Below are 24,518 nucleotides of genomic sequence, written 5' to 3' on the forward strand. Positions count from 1 at the left end.
GTGGGCACAGAATATAATTAAAGTCGGTTGTAAAAAAGTAAAAATATATATTTTTCCACCTCTCTACCGCAGGCAAGCGAAAAAAAACGTCAGTTATAACAGACATCGTTTGGCGCTCAAAGTGTCAGACCGTACTCCTCTTCGTGGGAGAGAGAAAGAGAAGTATATATATGTTTCAATCACTCATCGTGTCTCGTAAAAAATCAGGAGAGAGAAAGAGTGGAGAGTGAGTACAAAAAAAAAAAAAAATAAAAATATCCTCATCAATCCAACAACACTCGTAGAAAGAAAACGAAAAGGTATTTTTTTTCCACTTTCCTATTTATCGTCTTTATTCCGTTTGATTTGTGAGAAACTTCCATTTTAATAAATTTCCGTTATAAAAAACCTATTTGAGTTATTAGGGTTTTGGCATATTGAGTTTTTTTTTTTTATACAGCTCACGATGGATTCATCTGATGACGATGGTGAGAGTTTGATAACAAGTGTTACAAACTATCATTTTGTAAATAACAAGGATGAGCCTATTTCCTTTGCTGTTTTGCCTATTAACTGGTGTGAGGGTCAGAGTACAGAGAATACAAGAAAATCTATATTCTTGTATGGATATGCTGATGGTGGCCTTCAGAAGATTCGTAAGGAAGTCATAGCTTGGAAGTTTAAACTCTTTGGTGACCAGACTCAGGTTTCTGTGCTTTCCAAGGATAAAAACTGGATACAACTTCAGAAACCTAGGTCTGCTTACAAACAAGCTGTCAGGACAATCTTTATTACCTTGCACTGTCTCCATTTTGTAAAGAAGAATCCAGAGATAGCGGGAAAGTCTGTCTGGGAGGAACTGCGGAAAGCTTTTAGGTTAGAATTTCATTTTAAAATTTAGTTTGTTTACAAATTGAATGCATTTTTGTCTTAATGACTTATGTAATGTGCAGTTATGTTGAGGCCACACCTTCGGAGTCTGATTTGTTGGATCATCTGCTGTTAATTAGGACAGCAATCAAGCATATTAAAACACTATCAAAATCCAAGGTTTGAGTTTCTCTTATGCTATTTCACGAGATACTTGCTAATTTTGAGAATTATATTCAGACTGTTACTATATCACTAGAGGAGAGCCATATGCTGTCTTTGCATATTGTACATTAAGGTCGAGGCAAACTATGGCCAGTAGCAATTTGAAAATTCTAAATCTAAATCTAAATCTGAAAATTGAATCAGTGGATCAGAATGCGATTGTGAAAAGCAGTAAACTAGTTAGAGGTTTTTCAAAGGTTATCCCGGCTACTAGTTGTGGCCTTCTGGTTTTGATATGATAATTTCTCTCGTGGTGCTCGAATATGTAGATTAGGTTTGATTTGTTGGCATTTATTCTAGTATGTTATTTAGAATACTAGCAGGAAATCTGTATATGCCTTTGACTTGCTAGGCTTCTCTCCTGATGATTGTCTCTCTTAACAGTTTTTACTCACTTTTCTAGAATCCGCCAAGAAGAAAGGATTTGATCAGGTCAGTGTTGGCATTACATTGCTTTATATGAAATATTTTTTCCCCCCTCATTGCTTATGTTAGAGTTATTTATTTATTTATTTACGGGACATTTCCGGAGGGTGTTCAAAGGGCTGAAAGCCCACCAGAACTTTATGTTGTTTTTTTACTCTGTAAAAGCTGTATATATATGCTGTATATTCTATTTCCTTTTGTTCTTCTTCTTTTATAATTTAATTACTAGAATGTCCTCTTTTATAATTTAATTACTAGAATGTAATTTATCTGTTTCTTTCTATGTTACATGGACACTCCATATTTCAAAATTTATCTGTGTCGGATACATATTGTATGTGATATGCCTCAACTTTTGATGCTTGGATTTTTCAAACACTACGTATCCGTGTTGGATACGGACACACGTATTCGTGTCAATGTAACATTGGTTTCTTTCATTATAATCTACGTTTTTAAAAGAGTTCTTTTTAGCAGGATGATGAGTTTGATGAAGAAATAGGGGATACGGATGATGATGAAATTGAAGAAGACAAAGATGTGTGTGCTCTTTGTGACGATGGTGGTGACCTATTATGGTATATTGCATGCTCTTTATTTACCCTACCATTATTTAGTTTTTTATTCAACGGGATATTATATACTCCATTATTCCTGCAAGCTACAGACGGCATCTAGCATTTCATGTAGTTTTCTTGCAACCTTGCTGATTATGCAACATCAGCAATACCTTTACTTTCCATGGAACAGTATTATTGAGAAGACACAGGTCCAGATGGTTTTCTGTTTCTTGGGTTAGCTTGGTAGGTTAATAAAGACTGCATGTCAATTTTCAATAGGGAGGTGTTTTATTGGCTTCTTTGTCTTGGCATGTGATCCTCCTACCAGATTATAAGACACAATTTTACTCGAAGAACTTGCATCCATTTGAGAAGTACAATAACAAAAAATATATATAGTTTAGGCTTCAGAGTGCTGTTTATTTGTATCAGAAAATGACCAAATCGTAACCCTTGAAGTCTCATTTTTTTTTGGGTATGCGATCTTTTCCTTTGTACTAAGCGGAGCATTAGTATCATATGTAAATGCATCTGGTGAGCACTTTCTTGAGGTGTATTACTTGTTGATAGAAATTCAAGATTGATAAAAAAAAACAAGCTCCTGTATCCTTTTTTTTTTCTCCGTCTAATTGGTGATTTTATTTAATTTTACTATATATATTATATCTTTTTCTTTCCCTTTTTGGTGATAAAAATTGGAGATTTATAATCATATGGTTTGTTTATGTGATGATTCAGCTGCGAGGGAAGATGCATGAGGTCTTTCCATGCGACTGTTGATGCAGGTGCTAACTCTGACTGCAAATCACTTGGTTTTTCAAAGGCCCGGGTATGGATCTCTCTGTACCTTCATCTCAGTTACACTTTTTAATTAATCTACAAAATGATCATTTTTGCAATATTGTATTCCTTGATGCAGGCAATGCAAAGTTTCCTTTGTTTCAACTGTCAATATAAGCAACACCAATGCTTTGCTTGTGGGGAATTGGGCTCTTCTGACAAACCTTCTGGTGCTGAGGTATCCACATGATAAAAAGTGTAACACTCTTTTAAGTTAGATCCTTGAATTTGAGTGCAGATGGAATGTTTGGGATTATAATAGTGTGATCATTTTTTAATAGAAATTGGTAGCATAAATAACTTCTGTTACAAAGGCAAGGCCTCGTAACTGTCTGTTTTATTTTTTTGTATGTTAAAGGACCTCTTTTTTTGCGGGCCATTCTACTGTCACTATTTCTAAAGTTTTAAGCTCTTATTTTTTGTCCTGCACTGTAATGGCCATTGGAAGGAGTTTTGGTGACAAAGAAGGTTATTTATCTATTATAGGGGCTTCCTTTATCGATGGTCTAATGTCTGTAAGGAGTTTAGGATCTGCCGTTTTGAACATTGTGTAGCTAGATGGGATCGTTTGTTATTATTGAATGTTAAATAAGAGGTGATGTGGTGTATCTGGGTATGAAGTCTAGGTTGTATTGGTCTTTTGTATTTGTAGGTTCTCTCGGCCTACCTGCTTTCATTATTACTTTTTCTTTAACCAAACAAAAAGAAAGAAAGAATAAAAGGCTCCATGTACTATTTTATTGTGAGATTCAACTCTATAGGAGCTCAAAGTATCTTGTTTCTAATTGGTCCTTAATTCCCAGATGTCATTTTTGTTCTTGGATTTGGTATTATATGGGATATCACAATTTCAAGTTCTGCAAAGTGTGTTATTTTGTGCCAATGAAGCCCTTCCTATCCTATTCCACAATCTCTCTTCCTTTTATAATTAACTTCTTTTATTCTGTTTTTTTATATATTTATATATTTATTTTTTATTTTTGAAATAGTATTATATTCAGGATCATTCTATTGTTTACCCTTTTTCATTTTTTTTGCTTATTGTATATTGTATTGTTCAGTGACTACACTCTACCTTTAATGTTTACACTCCAGTAATAACTTGTAGCTTTGATACCAAGTAAAATTGTATTACTGTTAGAGTTCTCACATCAGCTAAGCCATTCATTTCACTTCCCTAACAAGTGATTTTTGAAGTAGACAATGATAACATGGATATATAATTTAACCTCACAACATGGACAACAAAATAGGCTTTATATCCATGCATTATTTGAACATGAGACTCGAATAAGCCACTTCATAATTCTCAATCACTTGTTTTAAATTCTATCATTTTTATCAACCTCATCTTAACTGGTGTTCCTCAAAAACTATTTTTGGCCAGTAGCCTGGTTATAAAGTTATAAATGGATAACATTTTTAAGTTCCATGGGTTTCCATATTCTTATATCTATATTTTTATACTTGTTTTCTCAGTCTCAGAAATTTCAAGGGCCAAAATATTGCCTGTGGCCAAATTTATGTGAGAATAAATTATATATGTTTTGATTTCCATGTTTTGGCTTCCTCTATCTCATAGAGCTAACTCTGTACAACGCAACCATATGCTATAATTAGTCTGGCCATAACATCAATTATCTCGGTCACAAATGGCAATTCAGGTCTTCTCCTGTGTTTCTGCAACGTGTGGCTACTTCTATCATCCTGAATGTGTTGCGAAATTACTTTCTATTGGGAATGATGCTGAAGGTGAAGAGTTGAGAAAAAGGATAGCTGCAGGAGAGTCATTTACTTGTCCCATCCACATATGCCACATCTGTAAAGGAAGGGAAAATAAGGAGGTTAATGAATTGCAGTTTGCTGTTTGTAGACGTTGTCCACTGGCATATCACAGGAAATGCTTGCCTAGGTACTTGTAATTCTATCTCTTTGCCTCCCTTCAATTTGGTTAATTTATATATGTAAATATTGCTAACGGAAGAAAAAAGAATCCCGGTTTGTTTTACTACAAGTAAGGAAATTAGGTTGTTGATTGCAATTTTGCGTCTTTGATCAGGAAAATTTCTTTTGAAGATATAGAGGAGGAAGATGTCATTACAAGGGCTTGGGAAGGTCTTCTACCAAACAATCGTGTCTTGATATATTGCTCGTAAGTTTGTGTGCTCTTAGATGTAGTTTTTCTTCATTCTCTGCACACTTGCTACATTATTGATTTGCAACTGATCTGTACCAGGAAGCATGAAATTGATGAAACCCTTGCTACGCCACATAGAAACCATATTATATTTCCTCATCTTGAAGAGAAGAGAAAACGTTTTCTAGATATTTCATCAAACAGTGGAAATGTGGTGGCAAAGAAGAGGCTTGTGGTTACTGAGGATTCCCCTAGCGAAAGGATTATTTCAGTGACACCAAAACATTTTAAAAAGGTGTTTTCCAATGAAAATAAGGCCGGGCCTTCTAGAAAACGGGAAAGGCCTATCTCAAGGCAAGAGTTACTTTACTCAAGTAAATTAAAACCAGAAGATGCATCCAGAAAGTCTTTGAAAGACAGCATCCAGACTGTCTCTGTGAGGGTGTTATCCGCAGATGATGAAAGTGGGGCATATTTGGGAAAGGAAACCTTAGGTTTGAAGAAGGGAAGCAAAACTACTACTCAAGCAAATGTGCAGAGCGGTGTACGACCACTTATAGTTGATACTGAATCAAAACAGAGGTAAATACATGTTAGATCTTTCCGTGATTAACTCATTTTGCCTAATGTTCTTATGTAATTAATGTACCTTGGTGCATGTTTTGTTATCAATATACACGTCTATATTTTTAGTTGTGAGTATTTTCTGGGTGTACTGAAGTCTCACTTGTTGTGATGCAGAATAATGGCTTTGATGGAGGCAAAAACATCTTCAATAACCTTGGAGCAAATAATAAAGGAGCACAAAACTCCATCTACACACGGATACTCTTCAAAAGCTGTAATGGATAGGACCATCACACAGGGAAAGGTGGAAGGCTTTGTTGAGGTATAACTTATCCATATTTTGATTTTTGTTGTCCCTGATAGAATTGTTCTGTATTTTTTATTTCCTGAGAATATAAGTATGCTGGAAAGGCATTTAGCTAAAAGGGTGCACCAGAATTGTTCCCTGTCGGTTTGAAACTACCAAGATCTGTGTTAATAACTAATAAGTGACTAAGATGGATGATAGGAAGGCTAGGATCATTGAGGAGTTTTATCGAGATAGATGGACAGATGATAGTCAATACTATGTTGATCTTGACGTAGACGAGGAGGATGAAGTGTATGAAGAAGATCCCAACATAAATTTTGAGTACTTGTGATGGGTGGAAGCATGGGATAAGGAGGAGTAGAAGATGATAATTTATTCTGGTATGGGCATAGAGGTGGTGTTCGGTGGTGCTCATTGTTTACTATTGGTAGTTGTCATAGTGGCACTTTCTTGGTGGTGGACTGGTGGTACTTTTGTCTTGGTGGGGTAAGTGGGTGTGTATATGATTAGGGTGGTCCTTTAGTAATAGCCTTGTTGATTGCTTTTGTTGTTGATGTAATTCTCACCTTATATCAGGTTAATATCTTTTACCTATCAAATAAAGAAACAATAACAAGTGACTCAGATGGTGGGACAAAGTATGCTGGAATGATGCCTAGCTTAAGAGGAAAGATGAGTATGCCAGTTACTTTAGTTGCTAATCTGTTAGGAAAAGCTGGAGATCTTGGGCTATATGTGAGAGCTTCTGTCTATAAAAGTGTTGATGCTATCCGTGAAAACGTCGTACTTAAATTGAAAATAAACTACAGCAAATTTGAAATTTTGGAACAGTTCTAAAGTTTCAGTAGATGATATTTTATAATTGTTATGTATTTGTAGGCTGTTCAAAATGCTCTACAAAAGTTGGAAAATGGCGGTAGTGTGGAGGATGCAAAAGCTGTTTGTGGACCAGAAATTCTTAATCAGATGATTAAATGGAAGGTATTTATATGTCTAAATGCACGTCTCTTAGTACTTATATATCAACTGCCCACTGTAATTAACTAAATTTCACTTTTTTGCATTTGTTTGAACGAGCTCTACTATAGTATGAAATATGATGATGTATCTACCAGCAGGGGCGGAGCCAAGGGTGGGTAGCCGCACACCTTGAACTTTCAAAAAAAAAAAAAAAAAAAAAAACTATTTATGTGCGTTGGTTTTCCTTTTCCACAGATGTAAAACTTTGCTATGGTGCTATCCAAATGTCTTACACCAAGAGTGTGCTGTTTTTCTATCTCACTTGATTTAATTAAGATTTACTAATTGGGCTGGACTTTCACTAATTTTAGAGCACCTTATCAAAACTCCCAATTAGAAAGAAAAGAAAATCTCTCTTCTTCTTCTTCTTCTTCTTCTTCGTTAGTTTTTTATTCCGCAAAAGCCCCTACTCAAAAACTTGCGCCTGTCAAGTGTGGCTTGTGTCATTGATTCATTGAAAAGTTCTAATCTCTCGTAAGTTCTCTATACAACTGTTGAGAGAGTATTTTCAGGTTTGCATATTGTATAGAATTGACTTTGGAATCGTATAGAAGATGAGTGGGTGAATGATTGTCTAGTAACATATATTGAGAAGGAAATATTTAAAAGCATGGATTTTGTTGCGATTATGCAATGGTTTCAGAAAATGGATACTCGTTGTGGACACTTATAATTTTTTTTGTTTGATTTCGAGCTTTTCGAAAACGTTCTTTTTTGGATAATTAATGTACACATGTTTCGATTTATTTATTTATTTAATTTTTTTCTGCTTCACTCTGGCAAAATGTAATCCGGACGCGTTGGTAGAGTAAGCATTGAGATAGCCATAGGTGCATTACATGAACAAAGCAAACCCTTGGGTGTACCTGCACCTTGAGGGGTCTAGATAAGAAGTTAACAAAACCGTTAGGGTGGTTAGGTTGAACTTTCAGTCGCCTGGTGAGCATAGAGGCACCTTTTTGGACTACAATTCACATGTCTAATCCACAATACACCTATTTGTACTAGTAAAAAATGCAAATGAGTTTTACTTTCCTTTCCAAGTCTCATGTGCTTGCTAATACGCCGTTACACTTCCACTGTCCCACATATGACTTTGTGTGTATTAGGTGCAACTTGAAGTTTTGATAATCTGTTCAAAAAGTGATTAAGCGTGTTTCTATGGATTGTACTTACATTAGTTTTTGGTTGTCGTAGAATAAGCTGAGAGTCTATCTTGCACCTTTTCTACATGGCATGCGCTATACATCTTTTGGTCGTCATTTCACAAAGGTGGACAAGCTCAAGGATGTACGTGACGTATCTAACTATCTAAGTGTTTAATGTTTTTGTTTCTTATTTATTTAATTTTATTAATTTATTTTTCTGTTGGCATATTGAAAGTTTTAAAGCCATTGTTTTGCATGTTCTTATGTTACCCAAGACTAATTTGTTTCATATCTTTGAATGTTTCACTAGTAATGACAATGGCTCATTGCTTTAAGGCTATAAAGTTGAGATCCTCTATTGCACTCTCTTGGTTAGTAGAACACAGTATTAGATTGTGATTTGGTAACTTGGTAAGGGAAGTTTAAGTGGAGATGTATATATATAGATTATAAGGAAGGGATGGAAAAGATCTTTTTCCTTGGAGATAACATAAAAGGTTTATTTAAAACGTTCTTCACTGACATTTTATGATGAAGAAAAAGGGCTTGTTGTGTAGACGTTAAATGGAGGGAAGTTAACTGGGGAAGGAAAAGTATATGGAGGTAAATGTGTAGGAGATCTTGTCAGACACTCAAATAGAACTTTCATTTGTAGTGGTTCGGTTTTCGTTATTCTGTCGAAAATCTGCTAGATATCTACACTCTCATTGATGAAGAGCTCACTGTCGAAGATTTGTCTTTCATTCCAGATTGCCTGTCAAGTTTGACTGATCTGAGACCTCACGTGGGTGGGCAGAGTAGCAATTAGCATTTATTCTATAATCAATGCTAGCTATCTTTAAAACCCATAACCATCTTCATGAGCTCTTCTGCGGGGTGTGGTAGCAACGTTGTTAGACCTCTATTAGCAACTTATCTGGCATAGCTCCTTATCTAGTTTTGAGTCTTGCATATCTCTTTTCTAAGTGATTTTTGTTTATTGACTTCTTGAGGAACCAAAGTACTAGGAACTTATCTGGACTACGCGCCTAGCCCTTTTAATTTTTGTACTGCTAGAAAAAGATTTTCATTTATTCACCCATTGAGGAACCAAAGTACAACCTTGTTTCTAGTGGGTTGTATGCTGATTATTTCTATTGAATATTTTCCTTATTCTTAAATGTATTAATGCTGATATCCCTAATGCTGGTATGCAGATTGTGGATAAGCTTCATTGGTATGTTCAAGATGGTGATATGGTAAGAGCTTGTACTTATCCACTCATTTTCATTTTTTTCCTACTTATATTCAGGATAGATATTTTGACTTACCATGACTTTATTAGCGTTTGCTAATAATTCGTGGCTATCGTCTGTTGCATATATGATATAATGAATGGATCTTCCTTTGACTGGAACTTTCTAAGATGCGATCATTCTTTGCTTCTTTTATTGCCTATTCGCCAGTTAATACCAGAATTTCTTGTGGCGAATGATTTTGTATTCAAGTATTCAACCTCAGTGGTGTAAGGATAAATTGCATGTGTTAGGCACTCCATTTAATAATTGAAATGCTATGTCCACACCATGTCTATGCCCTATCCATGTTGTACCCACGTATCCTAGCCAACAATATTTGGACAAGATTCATGGGACCCTACTTGGAGCTCTGCAATCTTCTTCAGTTCCTCGATTCACTGATGCAAAGCGTGAATAAAGATTAACTTTTGATGAAGGGTTTTTTTTTTTTTTTTTTGAGTCAATCCCCATCAGTGTGTAGTGCTTTGACTTAACTCCTCATTCCCAATATCATTTGCCTTTGCACCCCCAAATTTAGGCATCAAATTTGTGATTACCAAATTTATCCATTTCATTCAAAATGAAGGAGATGATAAATTAAGGAATGAGGAAGAAGAATGAGAGGAATTGATTGAAAGGCTACCCATTTTGGTGGTTTGACTATGTTTTCTTTCTGGCCACATTTTTGGGAGTGTCTGGACAACAAGTACTAACAACATTGAAGCGGCAAGCAAAAATGGAGGATCTAATCACAAAAACTTGTGCTAATGCAACAAGACCAAGTATTAGAGAAACATATTCTTCTTCAGTTAACATATTCTCTTTGTTTGACTGAACTAAATAAATTTGGTAAACCCAATTTCGATGCTTAAATTTGAGGGTGTATAAGAACCCCAATGGATATTTCATAAGGAAGTTGGCAATATGTTAAATTCCACCGTTTGGGTAACAGAAAATTCATAGAGTGGGGGACAAAGTCAATTGGTTTTGGAAATGCGGGTTAACTAAAAACAGCTACACACTTATTAGGGGTTAACTCAAAAAATCCCCAAGACTAATTTATTATTATTTTTAATTTGTATATTTTATAGTTAATAAATTTATTATTTATTTCGTAGCTTTTCTTTTTAGTTTTTTAAATTAATTAAGAATAGGAGTTGGACGGTTTCGTATCGGAGTTTCAAAATTTCAATTAGAATTAGGAGTCGTCTTGCTACAAGGCCTTAAAACCTCCTTTGAAAATTGGTTGTTATCGATTGTTTGCTTAAGAGAATTGGTTTGTTCTAGTCTGATTGTTGAAACCCCAGTTTTAGGTGTTGATTTTATTGGTTAATTGATATTCTTGTTGTTTGCTTTCACCAACAAATCATCATTTTGGTGTGGGAGCTGCAAGCTGTTTGTTGATTATTAAGAATAGGTAGAAGAGAGTAGTCGCCACCCAATTACTGGGGCTTTCATAAATTGAAGTAGCATGATTAGAAAAACTCGTGACTTGAATTATAACCGCTATTATACTCCTTCAAGAAGTCATGAGCCCCCCTCCCCTTTCGCTCTTATACTCCTGATTCCCGCCATGAAAATTTTGAGTTGCGAAGATCGGTTTTTTGTTTTCAGGATGATGACTGCATCTAGGCAGAGTCCAATTGCGACGATGAGGAGTATTTTTTGATTCAAAGTGTAGAACAACTGTGCTAAGGAGTGCTAGCAATTTATATTTTCTTAATTGGGTCGATATTCATAATTTATAGATTTGTGTATGTCCGGACTGGGTTTTATTCATCCATACTAATTACTATTATTATCTAAGAATTCATTTATTGTTGTTCTTAAGTTGTGTACTTCAGTCATCTCCCTGTTATTGGTATAGTTTGCAATTCTGTGTTGAACTCTAGCAATGGACTTTGATTTATGTATTTATCTAATCTGGTTTCAACTGGCCAGCGTTATCTGCTCATCATGGATATAGTGCTCCTTATAAATATAGAGCTCATCATTTACTTGAGTAAAAATTCAAAAGAAATCATTTATATAGGTGCTTACCATTTCCTTCACAGATAGTGGATTTCTGCTGTGGCGCTAATGACTTCAGTTGCTTATTGAAGAAAAAGCTTGATGAAACTGGAAAAAACTGCTATTTCAAAAATTTTGATCTTTTTCAGCCAAAGGTAGTATATTTCTTTTACATTGTTACTCTAATCAGCCATTGATATTTAATTCTTGGGCAATCTTTTCCTGCAGAATGATTTTAGCTTTGAGCAAAGAGATTGGATGACGGTCAAGCCCAATGAATTGCATACTACTGGGTCGAAATTAGTAAGAAATTAATAGTTTGTCTTTTTTATATTCCACCAGTTTCAGCAAGTTAAATTTACCCCCGTGTAGCAGGATTCAGAGCTTTACCATATTTTTGTTCTTCCTTTATGAGTAGATCATGGGTCTTAATCCTCCTTTTGGGGTTAATGCACAACTTGCAAACCAGTTCATCAGGAAGGCTCTCGAGTTTAAGCCAAAGCTCCTCATTCTTATTGTTCCGCAGGGAACAAAAAGGTAGTGCTCCTCTCTCTCTCTCTCTCTCTCTCTCTCTCTCTTATGTAGAACTTACATTATCTTATTGTTAACAGCCCAGAGAATTATGATTTGGTTTGGAAGGATGGTGAGAAACTTTCCGGCAAGGTATTATTTGAGTCATCATGTAGCCTTTTTTCGTATAATTATAGTTGCATTTTTTACTGTCACATTACCCATTTGTGGTTACTGACGTTTTCATCTTTTTGCAGTCCTTTTACTTGCCTGGATCCATTGATGTGAATGATAACCAGATTGAGCAATGGAACGTAAAACCGCCGCTACTATATCTATGGAGCCGGCCTGATTTAACTCCTACTCATAAGGCCATAGCACAGAAGCAACATCACATTTTAAAAGAGATCAAGGAGGTACCCGTGGAAGAAAATCCCTATGAGGGTAAGTCCTTAGATTGTTTAATGAAAATATCTCCTAATAGCATGTACCATGGTGATATGTGCAACCTAAAAAATGGGGATGAAAACTATTACAATCAAATAGATGACCTCCATGAACAGAATGACGAAGCAAGATTTGAAGGCACTTCATGTATTATACCTAGAAGGCAGCACGAGATCACCGCCGCGCAGTGTGGTTCAGTTGTCGACAAGATCAATCATAAAAGTATTATTAGTAGTGAAGACCAAAGCTATCATGGCATTGAGAGAGAAAGATCTCATGATCATCTTGTGACGAGGCAAGGTGTGGGAAAACAACCAATAGTCATTGCTGGGACACAAACAAGGGTAAAAAGCGATCTTGAATCTGGTCAAGCCTCGGAGACTTATGTAGGGATACATTCTAGAGTTACTTTACCAGCTGATCGAGCCGTTCGAACTAGTTCAATGAAAGGTCGACTGTCTGAAGTTCTTGAAACTTCTTTTGACAGGTTAAATAACAAAGAATGTAGTCGACCCCTGCACATCGGTTCAAGTTTAAAACACGGAACAGGATTTGCAAGGATTCGAACTAGGACCCCAGAAGAAGAATTGGATGACAATGCAAGGAGGTATAATTCAAATGAGGTCGGTCAATTTGTAAGTGAGACGAATAAGTGGTTATCCGGTGCATATCTAGGCCTCGAGCATAGTATACAACATTCAAGTGAACAACTTACGGGATACATGAGTCAGGAGCATGAAGACCTTCAATGTTATGGTCTAGAAGATTGCAATTTTTCACATCATAATCTCATTGGAATGAACAGAAGTCCAGCGGTCAAGTCATTCAACAACAAAAGTTCAAGTGTAATAGAACGATATACACCACAACTCGATGAATTGAACAATAGAAGAACAAGTACGTTTGGATCCAAGACAATGCTGACAGACAGTCTTGAACCACAATACACTATTGGTTCCCTCCCTGGCTTCCATCAAAACCTTTCGGGCTTCGCGAGAAGCAATCTGAACTCTTATCGTCATCCAAATTCAAATGGTTGGATCATGGAGTGATAATTGCACCAAGACTCCAATGAATGGGCATGTATTCACAGGTCATGTGAGTCATGTGGGCGTGATGATATTAAATAGGAGTTACAAACCGCAATTAGTTGGTTCATGTTGAGTACTATATTAGTACTTTAGAGAATATTGTCGGATACACTTGTATGGTATAATGTGAATTTCATGCTTTATTTATATTCTCATACTTGACAAAAACGATAACTTTGAAGACGTTTGAGACTGTATGACAACAGGCTGACAAGTTTTGAGCCGTATATTTTAATTTTCTTTCAATGCATGTTTTGATATTCATTTGAGTTCAATAACCTAGGTTATCAATGTTTATTTTTCTTGAATACTTACAAATAAAATTATCTTTTGAGTATTTATGGTTTTCATATTGGATATTACTATTTTTCTATTTCAATGTTTGCCTGGGCAATGTTTTGTTGACACGGGGTCTCTGTCCCACTGGTAGCGTTTGGTGGACCAGTAGTAACTGATGGAGGAAGAGTGGTTAGTGTGCCACAATAGGCACACCCATTACATTAACGCTCGAACAGTCGATTGACCACAATTTTTTTGCTCACAATTTTTTTGTTGAGTACTACTTGGCTTAGGCGCGTAACCTCATAATGGGGAACAAATTGATACTGATTTGGAATCCAAGACTGATAATAAGGGGAATAAGCTTAATACATCAGTTTTTGTTGATAGAAATTAGGATAACCGAATGGCATAGAGACTGGAGATGCCTGAAAATTATGAGGAGGCGCCATTAATGGTGGTTTTGCTTGTGGTGGCTGAACTCTGAACCAAAGGACGACTAACCTCATGAGAAACCCAAGAATTTTGTTGTTGGGCAGCTATAAATGCATTCAATGGTTCTTGCGTAGCTTCAAATTTAGCATTCCAACCCTAAACGTTTTCTTCTCAGTGTTGCATCTCTAGCTTCTTGGTATATGACATAAATTGAAACTTTACTCTAAAAAAATGAAAAATCAAATCTTTGACCTAAAAAATATTGAATATTTTATTTTTTTCCCCCAAGGAACGATTTGTGCTCTGATACCAAAAACAAATAAAAACAACCCTAAAAGTCTTGTAATTGTTTCTTAAGCATTCCTAGACATCAAGCCTTATTTATACGAGTTGACACCAAAGCAAACCAATTAAGACATGCGACATGACAAATAACTAAATAAAATAAACCAACTAAAAGAAAAGGAGTGCCTAATGCAACCCACCCATGGGCTTGTCTCGAACTCGATGTCCACATAAATAAGTTTTGTCAGATTTTTCTCTTGTCGAGAGTTTTCTATCCAACAAGCTCTCCATTGTGTAAAGTCCTGCTATTATAAACTTTTTCTCCCATTAAGTAGTTAGATTTGTACTTAGTTTTAGACCTAAAACAAACGACACCTTAGTAAATAAAGGGATGTACTTGGCATTAGTAAAATTGTCACTCCACCTCCTAGATGTTGGTTTTGAGTTTGCTACGGCAGCAATATTGGATACACCCATTTTTCAGTGGTGTTGCTTAGAAACTAAGTTACATTGACACAGGCGCATGTCCATTTCCGACACGAATATTGTGGGGGTTTTTCTGAGTCCCACGATCCTCTACTGGATCATGCGATGCAGGACTAGAGGGTTGTGATCTGTAAAGGAGAAGAGATGATGATGATGCTTGGGTTGACCGATGTACTAAAACGTGTAGGATTGCCTATGTATCTCCCCAATTGTGGAAGAATCAAACCCTAAAACGTGTAGTTTATCAAGGTGGATCTTTCTCCTTTTTATAGGAGAGAGCTAAGAATCCTAGGATTAGGGTTTATCTCGCTTAAAGCGAGTTCCTTCCATTCCTAGGACTCTGTTTCCCTATTAAGAATCCACTCTTTTTGGAAGTCTGGATCTGGACAGCATCCTCTCCGATATGAGTTTCCTCTTTAATCGGGCCAACCCTTCTTTAAATAGAAGGTTATCCTTAAGAGACAATCCTCAGGATATGTTTCAAAGTTTCCTTCTTTATCATCGAGAACCGCTCTCCCATGTTTCCTTCAGTTCAAGAACTATCTAAATTAGTTCCTAATGACTTGGAGAACACTTATACTTAGAGGCGGTTCGTCACGTGACAAGCACATATTACCATAACTGATCCGGTAGTCCTTGTTTTATAATGAGGGTGCATAGCCATGGGGTATTTCCCTTCCATGTGTTGTCCAGACAAAAGTGGGAAATCCCTCTTACAGATAAGAAGTGTCTGACACGGCAAAATATAAAAAATTGAGGTATACATACAATGTGTCCGACACGGACACGTGGATACGTATCTTGTCAATGTAACATAGCTTAGAAATTAGAATTCGATTTTGTGAAAGTTTGTTTTGCAGCTAGACAAGCTGCATATGGCTCCAGGGGTATTCAATCTCTATAGACCACCTTGTATCTCATATTCATTGAACAGGTGACCTGAAATCATGATAACCTTCTCAAAGTTATCCATGCAGATTGGCACCTTTCTTAAGCGCATGCGTATCCCATCTTCAGATGTTGTGTAGGTATATCAACTTTTACCCTATCCCATCTTCAAACCAAAGTTCATTTGGGTAGGATCATCAACTTTACCCAATCTTTGTCTATATCTTTGGGTAATGCGCTCTAACTTCAGGTGACTGACATTAAATCGAGAGTTTGTTGGTTTAGGATTTAGTGCCTTTTCTGTTTTGTGATCATGGAATGACAACCTGTGTGCTATGTGAGTTAACTCCATAAAGAAAATAGTTTAAATGGTGCGCTTTAGGGAGGTTAGGCAAAATGTTCAAATAACGTTTTATATATGTATCACAGAATCGGCAGTTTGTTCTGACTGCTATTTTACTTCTCAGCATCATTTGTTCCATACCTGAATATTGCAAAGGTCAAGATACTCAAATAACTGTGACTGGTATAATGGGTGGTGTCCTTCCAATTGCAGCTCAGAGAAGGATGCAGAGGTGAGCAAACACAATGATTGCCTTACTAGAGTTGCATGTACATAATATTATTGACTATTGAAAGAGATTGTCCTGTGTGTAGCGTGGATTTCTTGGAAATTCAACTTATGGCAATGTATACTAGATTCTCCCTTTCTGAAGTCACTTCTGCATCCTGGGCGGTGATTTTGCTGGTACAAAAACTTGAAGGCTTTAAGCTCATCATGCTTCACAAAACTGGAATCCATGTCATAGAATATGTTGAATGCAGGCCTTTAAAATATGTTGGGGACTTCACAAATATGAAGAGAATTTCTCCAATCAATCCCCGGAGATTTACTTCAAAATTTGTTGAGCAGAAGACTATTTGAGAAACGAAAGTGGTGCAGCGGCAAGCTAAGGGAGAAAAACTTTGGTCCATAGCGCTTACGATCGAACTCGCTCCAAAGATTTTCCTAGATTCACTACACAACCATCTTGGTAACCGCTAGGTGAATCTAGAAAAATCTTGTGGTGTGACATCTTGGCTTAACTGCTAAGTGAATCTAGAAAAATCTTGTGATGTGAAGCTGCTAAGGAGTGAGTTCGGTCCTAAGGCGCTATGGATCTTCCTCGGGCTATGTGGTTGATGCATGTAATATCGGCGTTTTATTTTTATAAAACAGTTCAAAATGTTGACATTGAGGTTCAAGCCAGGTACTTCTTTGAAACAATGCTTGCATGTGCGAAGTCAAAGTTTTACTAGATAACTGCATGCGAGCAGTGGGGGCCTGAGTGGAGGGTGGAAAAGAGAGAGAGGTTTGTGGGAGGGAGAGATGGTTGAGAAGGAGGGTTGAGCAAGTGAGGGGTAGGGGTGAGTTTGCTACTGCTCACGGATAATAATTGCACTGGTAGTGAGAAACGGAGTCTAATCAATTTCATGTTTTCTCTTATCTTCTCGTACATATACCTAGAGTTTCTCTCTCTTGTCCTTGTCTCACTCATTTCCCTAGAGTTGGTTGTAGTCGGAAAATTTGATGAGAATAATGTTGATAAAGTGTAGTTAGGTACTCTTTGTTGACTAGCCTTTAGACCCCTTGTTAAGAGCATTTGCAATGCAGGTGATAGAGGGGGGGAAGTGATAACTATCACCTTGTTTCCTCCAAAAGTGGTGTGCAATGCTGGGTGATAAACTCGGTGATAGTTTTCCCGAGTTCAAAACAAGGTGAAACCAACCACCGAGTTTATCACTGACTTGTTAACTTCGGACGGGATGTTGGATTCGCCGGATTACAAAACTCACCGACGGAATCCAACATCCCGTCCGGAGTCCTAACGGCTACCAACGGTCAAAAAGTCAGAACGGTCAAAAACGGTCAAAATAAAAACTTTGGTATATATACAACATTTGTTTCATTTCAACTCACACTTCCAACAATCATATATCATATTTCTTCTTCTTTAAAATCAGTTCTTAAAAACCAAATATCAAATGGCATCAACTCAAGCATCTCAAGCAAGTGGTAGCACTCAAGCAAAAGCGAGAGCTCACTTTAGCATGTCCGATGATCAAGCTCTATGTCTTGCTTGGATAAAAATTAGTGAAGACTCTATTGTTGGTGCTTTCCAAAATGCAAAAGGATTTTGGAATCGTGTAACAAACGAGTTAAATCAAGCACGTGGGTCGGATAGGTCTCCCGATTCAATTAGCGGAAGGTGGAAATATATTTCAAAAATGATGAACAAATTTGTTGCAATTGTGAATGCGGTGGAGGCTCGACATGCAAGTGTTACAACAATACAAAGCCGGGTAATTACAACGTTGTCAATTTGGAATTTATTGATTATCTTAGTTTTAGTCTAATTATTTCCGTCTTCGTCTAATTATCTTAGTGTATTTATTATTTCCATTTTAGTCTTAGTCTAATTATTATCTTAGTCTAATTATTATTGCAGTTTAATTATCTTAGTCCTAGTGATTATTTTAGTCTAATTACCACCATTTTTTTTTTTAGTTGTCCGAGGCAAGAATTTATAGCTCGAAGTAAACCAACTCATATTTATAGCTCCTCCCTTAAACTGCTCAGCCGATAATCTCAAAAACTCGTCTTGCTCATCATCTTCAACCAAATCAAAACCTTCAAAGAAACTCATCGCCGTAGTAAAAACCTCTAAAGTTTCATCAAAAGGAACGGCATCTCCATAACCAATTGGGATACCCGCGGAGCATTGTGAAATCAAGAGGGGTAATCCCAAGCTCACCCCATGGGAAATGGAATGTGTGGGTAGTTTGCCACCACCGCTCAACTATCCCAAACAACAACGCCTCGATCATTTTGTCCTAAATTAGAATTCAAAAACTCCCAAATGGTGTGGGCGGATATAATATCGGTAACCGTGACAAAATTAGGATCCGTTTTGATTTCATACAACGCCACCACGACATTAACATTTGAAAGTGCACAACGACTTTCCATAAGTGTACTTCCTACATTCAACAAACACTAATACGATATAATTACAACTATTTTTTTTAAAAAATAATAACGACAAATTCAAACTAAAATAAACTAATATAAACTAATACAAATTCAAACTAAAATAATAACGACAAATTCAAACAACAACAAACTTGATATAAACTAACATAAATAATAATAATTAACATAAAAAAAATCAAAACTTATTTTGAGATTCCGCCACTCGATTTGCTACGTGTCGGACCGATGTTGACGCTAATGGTGGGTGATCCTCGATTTCACAACGCGGTGGAAAATTAAACCCAAGTTCAATTTCGTCCTCCTCGCCCACATTACGCGTTCTCGACGACGATCCTTTTTGCCCATTTTTTTTGGAAATTTTAACATTTCCAAACCATCGGGAATGCTCTTCATGTGGTGAGGTTGGTGGGGATGGGTTGGGGGATGGAGAAGTCATTATGAATGGAAATTTGTGTTAAAAGGTTGTTAATGGAGGCAACAAAATCGAATTTTGGTGGAAATGAAGTGAAAATGGAGCCCTGTCAAGCGTCTGTTGATATTTAGCCATCGGGACGGGATGTTACATCCCGTCGTCTCGTTATAAAATATCAGACGGGATATTACATTCCGTCTCGTATCAAAAACCCCCAGACGGAATCCAACATCCCGTCCGAATAATTTTTTATCACCTCTGCATTGCACAACTTCACCTTGTTTTTCACCGGGTTGGTGAAAAGGGGGGTGAAAAGTGATGAGGTGGCGGTGATAGAGGGGGGGATAATTATCACTTGCATTGCAAATGCTCTAAGAGGTTGATGTAGGGCTGATGCTATTTCTTTTTCTCAGTTCGATACCCTCAGGAGCAAGGCCCAAAATATCGGTATCGATTAATATATCGGTGTATCTAAAAACCAATATATATCAGATATATTGGATTTATTTATTTTTTTGTGACCAGTTCAAATTATTTAAAATATTGGAAATATTGGATATTTTGAAAATATAATATTAGAAATATCAGAAATATATCGGAAACATATTAAAAATATTGGATTTATATTAAAAAATAGTAAAAAAATCAATTGATATATATCGATTATATCAGCGATATAAAATTTTATATCGGAAATTCCAATATATATCAGAAAAAAATAGATTCAATATTTAGTAGATATATATTGGAAATATCGATATCGGTGTACTAATTTACTGAAATATATTGATAATATATCTGATATATCAGTGATATTTTGAGCCAGGAGCACGTGCGTAAAGAACATTAGCGAAAGAAGATCTCGTGGAGTTCCATAACCATTCAAGTTACTTTGGGTAGATGTCCATGCTTATTTAGCAAATCAATGAAGACCTTGATGGTAGCCTTCAGCCCAGATTCTGCTTGGACCCGATGACAGTTTTTTGTTTAATTACAAACCTAAAGTGCACATATTAGTGGTTTGGCAGAAAGCGTTCAACATAGCTTGAAGGTCTTACAGCTAGATGAGAGGGATTTGTGCTGCGTACTCCAGGTATAGAAGACTTGAAAATTGTTAGGGAGTTTGTTTTAACTACGGTCTGTACAATCAATTTTTGAGTAATATGATCGTGTTCAAAACGTTATCTTTAGGAATAGTCTAATCATTTACATATCATCCTCCTTGTCTTTTTGCTTTTACACAAAAATGTAGTACTGGCATTGGACAATAAGGTCGTTTAAGGCTTACTGTTAACAAATTTGACGAAAGAGATGCAGTTATTGTCAATCCGACACTTCCTCAGTGCATCTTATATACATATATATTAGTTTGGGATCACCAACTTACTATATCTTACAGCAAAGACAGTTTCATCCTAACCATGCCCGTCGCTATTAACCTTGGCATTTTTTAAAACCGTATGTGCTGATGTGCAGTTTATCTTTGGCTATTTTTTTAAGATACAATTTCTTTTAAGTTATATGATTCGAAACTGAGCCTAAATGCAAATGTCTGAAAATTCCCTTGATCCTCAGTTCATCTGCTTATGAAGAGGAGAGAGTTATCTTGCTAAAATTGTGCTCTCTGGTAAATAATTATATTTCCATTTACAATGTATATCTTTAGGAACTAATGCTAAACAGAACGAAATTTGAAAATCTGAAGCCATTGTTATAGATCAAAGAGTAATTAGCAATCAATCTAGGAAGAACATGCCAGCTTTAACAAAAAATCCATCTGCGTTCAATCGTGAGTATTTATTTGATACAAATTCAAAGTTCGAGCATAAATCTACCAGCAGAAAGATTAAATAGAAGACGGGTGGGGTTTTTTTTTTTTTTTAATATCATTTTTCATTTGTAGAATTATACCCAGAAAACCAAGCTGAACCTAGAGTACAATTACCCTCTAAAGCTATTCAGTTTTTCACTACCCAAGAAGAAACAATTGAAACTGTAAGTGAGTTCTCTGAGTATCTAGTTCACTACAAGTGAATGGTTCAGCATACAACCTGTACAGTATGCTACAGTTAAGATCCAATATAGTATTTGCACATCAAATGACTATCACGCTTCTTTATTGACGACTTGAATGAATCCTCGCCCTTAAGCCTCTTACATCCTATGTGTAAATCAGGATGACAACCTATAATCTAAAAATATAAAAGTGCAGGTGGTAGGTGTTGCAACCATTCTGGTAGTGCATTAGTTGGTTGTAATGGGTGTATTAGCAATGATAATGCTACTAACCTAGTCCTTGTCTGTAAGTCTATCTTTGTAACATTTTCATTTTACTTATTAATCAATTATCCTTGAGCAAAAAAAAACATTCTGGCAACACACACAGATTCTTGCACTCTCAAATTCTTAGAGATTGAAGAGTAGTTATGTGTTGTACACCCTCCGAAGCCAAATCTTTCAAATTCTAGATTCCAAAGGCAATGAGGAGCTGAAAACCAACCACTGAAACTTCCAAACAGTGACAACCAGTAAGTATTAGAGTCTTGAGGCCCGTTAGCATTGATCCGGATATAATCCTCATGAACCTCAGTGTTGCAAGATTTTCAAGCCTTCGTGGGAAGAATTTTCAGGATCTTGCAGGTTTTAATGACCAAAGTCCGGAGACAAGTAAGGTTCTGCAGCGGTGCTTCTGGAAGACAATCATATCCACTTCATTGCATCTCTCCACTGCTAATTCCTCAATAGACAAAGGCAGGTAGAGAGTGGATGCGCATGTACTGACAACCATCCTTCCACGTTAGGCATGCGATAGAGCGAGAGAGAAATCAACTTTGGAAGTGTCCTCGAAGTCCCTAGCCAACTAGGTAAGAAAACAGCTGGGTACCTTTGAATCTGAAACTCTTGCATGTTCGTATGTGGATGAAGTCCTTCTAACACCTCCCAGCTGATATTTTCATGCAAAGGATCACGGCCACCTTGATCATCACCACCTGACCACCACACATTTAGCTTCTCAATCCTCTTTTTATCATTTGATCGTTCAGCATCCTTTTGATTGCAGACATGCCCAAGCCCTTTTATCGTTAATTCTCCTTTGATCTGGTTTTGTCTTTCCAGCTCTTGGATGCGACAGTCGAGCACATTCTGTACTTGAGCACGCTGCAAACAAGGATAATGTCTCAAGGCGAGTCAAAGTACTGACCAATTCCAACTGGCATGCCAGTCAGCACTCCACCACGAGGTTCCTCATGCACTTCGGATACACTTTGAAGTTAGGACTCCTAAATAGTTCCAGGTGGATTCAGGCATTGAGGTGATACTGGTCTCAGAAAGGTCAAGGTAAGTAGGTAACTCAAATGTCCAAGTTTCCTATATATTGACAGTGGTAGCATTGTAATTTTTCGGTTATCAGGCAAAAGGTGTACCTGTCATTAAAGTTGCGTTGGTGGTCTCAATCTGTTGGTAATGTCACTTAACAGCTATTCTCTACAAAGTCATTGCAATTGTCTTTGCTTTTAGGGTGAACAAAGTCATATTCGAGAAACATCTCTTGACCCACCTATGTGAATTATTGGTGTTGGCTGGGTCGTGGGATATAGTTACAGAGAAAGTGTATGGACTACATTTGCAAATTGAGATAACAACGAACCTAGGCAGCTTTGCCCTTGCATTTACAAATTGGGTGTCTTCTCTTTCTATTGTTTTTCTTCTGATTGTGATATACATTACCTGATAACTTATCACTATGGCTCATTCGGTGATCTCCGGTGTGTTGGAGCAATTGCGTTCGATCCTCCAAACAGATCAGGTGAATCTATTGGCGGGTGTACCTAATGAAAGCGAAAAACTCGATGATACACTCTCTCTTATCCAAGCAGTGGTTGAGGATGCAGAGGAAAAGCAAGTCAACAACCCAGCAGTAAAGGTTTGGTTAGAAGGACTCACACGCATCTTATATGATACTGACGATGTATTGGACGAGTGGAATACCAGAATTCTCAGCTCACAGATCCAACTACTTGATGCTCCTATCAGTGGGGATAAACAACTACAGAATTCTCAATTTTCTCGTTTAAACGAAAGACTAGATCGGATTGTTAAAAATAAAGCTCTACTTCCTAATCTCTCTGAAAGTCAAAGTCGTGAAGAACCTCTGAGATCAACGAGCTCTTTTGTTGATGATTCTGAGATCTATGGTCGTGTTGATGATATATATAGTATAGTAAGCAAGTTACTGAGTGAGACTAGTCATCAAGATTCACATGTCCCACTCATCTCTATAGTTGGTACAGGGGGTTTCGGCAAGACGACCCTTGTGCAACTAATCCTCAAAGATAAGGAAGTGATGAAGAACTTTGAAAAGCTGATGTGGGTTTGTGTCTCGAAGCCTTTTGATCTTGAAAGGGTGGCCAAATCTATTATTAAAAAAGCTACTGGTGATGTCCCTAGTACTGTAGATTGGGAAGATCTGCATGAATGTTTGTCTGAATCGGTAAGGGGAAAAAGTTCCTGCTAGATGACGTATGGAATGATCGACAGATTTGGGGAAAGTTGAAGGTCTCACTAGATGGTGGTGCACAGGGAAGCAGAATAATAATAACCACACGAGATGAGAACATTGCAGAGAAGATGGCCTCCACCTATATACATAGGCTTGGGCAATTGTCTGATGAAGAGTGTTGGTCATTCTTTAAACATATAGCTCTCAGGGAAATACAAGACGACCGCGAAAAGTTTGAAGAAATCGGAAAAGAAATTGCCTGGAAGTGTAAGGGTGTCCCTCTAGCGGTAAAGATTATCGCGAGTCTTATGCGCCGCAAAAGATCTGTAGTAGAATGGGAAGAAATTTCGAAAGATGTCATTACAAGGGCTTGGGAAGGTCTGATATATATTGCTCGTAAGTAAGTTTGTGTGCTCTTAGATGTAGTTTTTCTTCGTTCTCTGCGCACTTGCTACATTATTGATTTGCAACTGATCTGTACCAGGAAGCATGAAATTGATCACTTAGAAACCATATTATATTTCCTCGTCTTGAAGAGAAGAGAAAATGTTTTCTAGATATGTCATCAAACAGTGGTGTCATGGCAGGCTTGTGGTTACTGAGGATTTCCTTAGCGAAAGGATTATTTCCGCGACACCAAAACATTTTAAAAGGTGTTTTCCAATGAAAATAAGGCCGGGCCTTCTGAAATCAAAATCTCAAGGCAAGAGTTACTTTAAAGTAAATTAAAACCAGAAGATGCATCCAGAAATCTTTGAAAGACAGCATCCAGACTGTCTCT

At 36.9% G+C, this 24,518-nt stretch overlaps 2 protein-coding genes across 18 annotated transcripts; both read left to right on the forward strand.

The window, feature by feature from the left end:
* On the forward strand, nt 1–23,969 carry LOC147512493 (protein ENHANCED DOWNY MILDEW 2-like). Of its 17 annotated transcripts, none has more exons than XR_015214980.1 (23): nt 53–299; nt 440–855; nt 933–1,029; nt 1,459–1,506; nt 1,978–2,078; nt 2,799–2,889; nt 2,980–3,078; nt 4,565–4,812; nt 4,960–5,052; nt 5,137–5,619; nt 5,779–5,926; nt 6,794–6,895; nt 8,132–8,224; nt 9,279–9,320; nt 11,414–11,524; nt 11,598–11,672; nt 11,788–11,906; nt 11,981–12,032; nt 12,137–12,323; nt 16,347–16,365; nt 16,448–17,040; nt 20,063–22,575; nt 22,649–23,969. XR_015214980.1 is itself a non-coding variant. In XM_086595510.1 (23 exons), exons 2-23 carry the CDS (start codon nt 446–448, stop codon nt 20,112–20,114), a joined length of 2,775 nt encoding a protein of 924 aa, XP_086451636.1. In that variant the 5' UTR covers nt 53–299; nt 440–445; the 3' UTR covers nt 20,115–23,969. The 17 variants fall into 17 exon arrangements, 11 of the variants coding, with proteins under 11 accessions (XP_086451633.1, XP_086451636.1, XP_086451635.1 ...); XM_086595510.1 differs by adding an exon at nt 19,650–19,660 and having other exon boundaries at nt 16,448–16,538; nt 20,060–23,969; XR_015214979.1 differs by having other exon boundaries at nt 20,063–23,969.
* Nucleotides 22,982–24,141, forward strand: LOC147512494 (putative disease resistance protein RGA3). Its single transcript, XM_086598733.1, has 2 exons — nt 22,982–23,728; nt 23,776–24,141. The coding sequence occupies exons 1-2, from the start codon at nt 22,982–22,984 to the stop codon at nt 24,139–24,141; spliced, it is 1,113 nt and encodes a 370-aa protein (XP_086454859.1).
* Nucleotides 24,142–24,518: the final 377 nt, after the last annotated feature.

Source organism: Coptis chinensis, chromosome 3 (assembly GCF_015680905.1).
Source record: "Coptis chinensis isolate HL-2020 chromosome 3, ASM1568090v1, whole genome shotgun sequence".
Classification (NCBI taxonomy): domain Eukaryota; kingdom Viridiplantae; phylum Streptophyta; class Magnoliopsida; order Ranunculales; family Ranunculaceae; genus Coptis; species Coptis chinensis.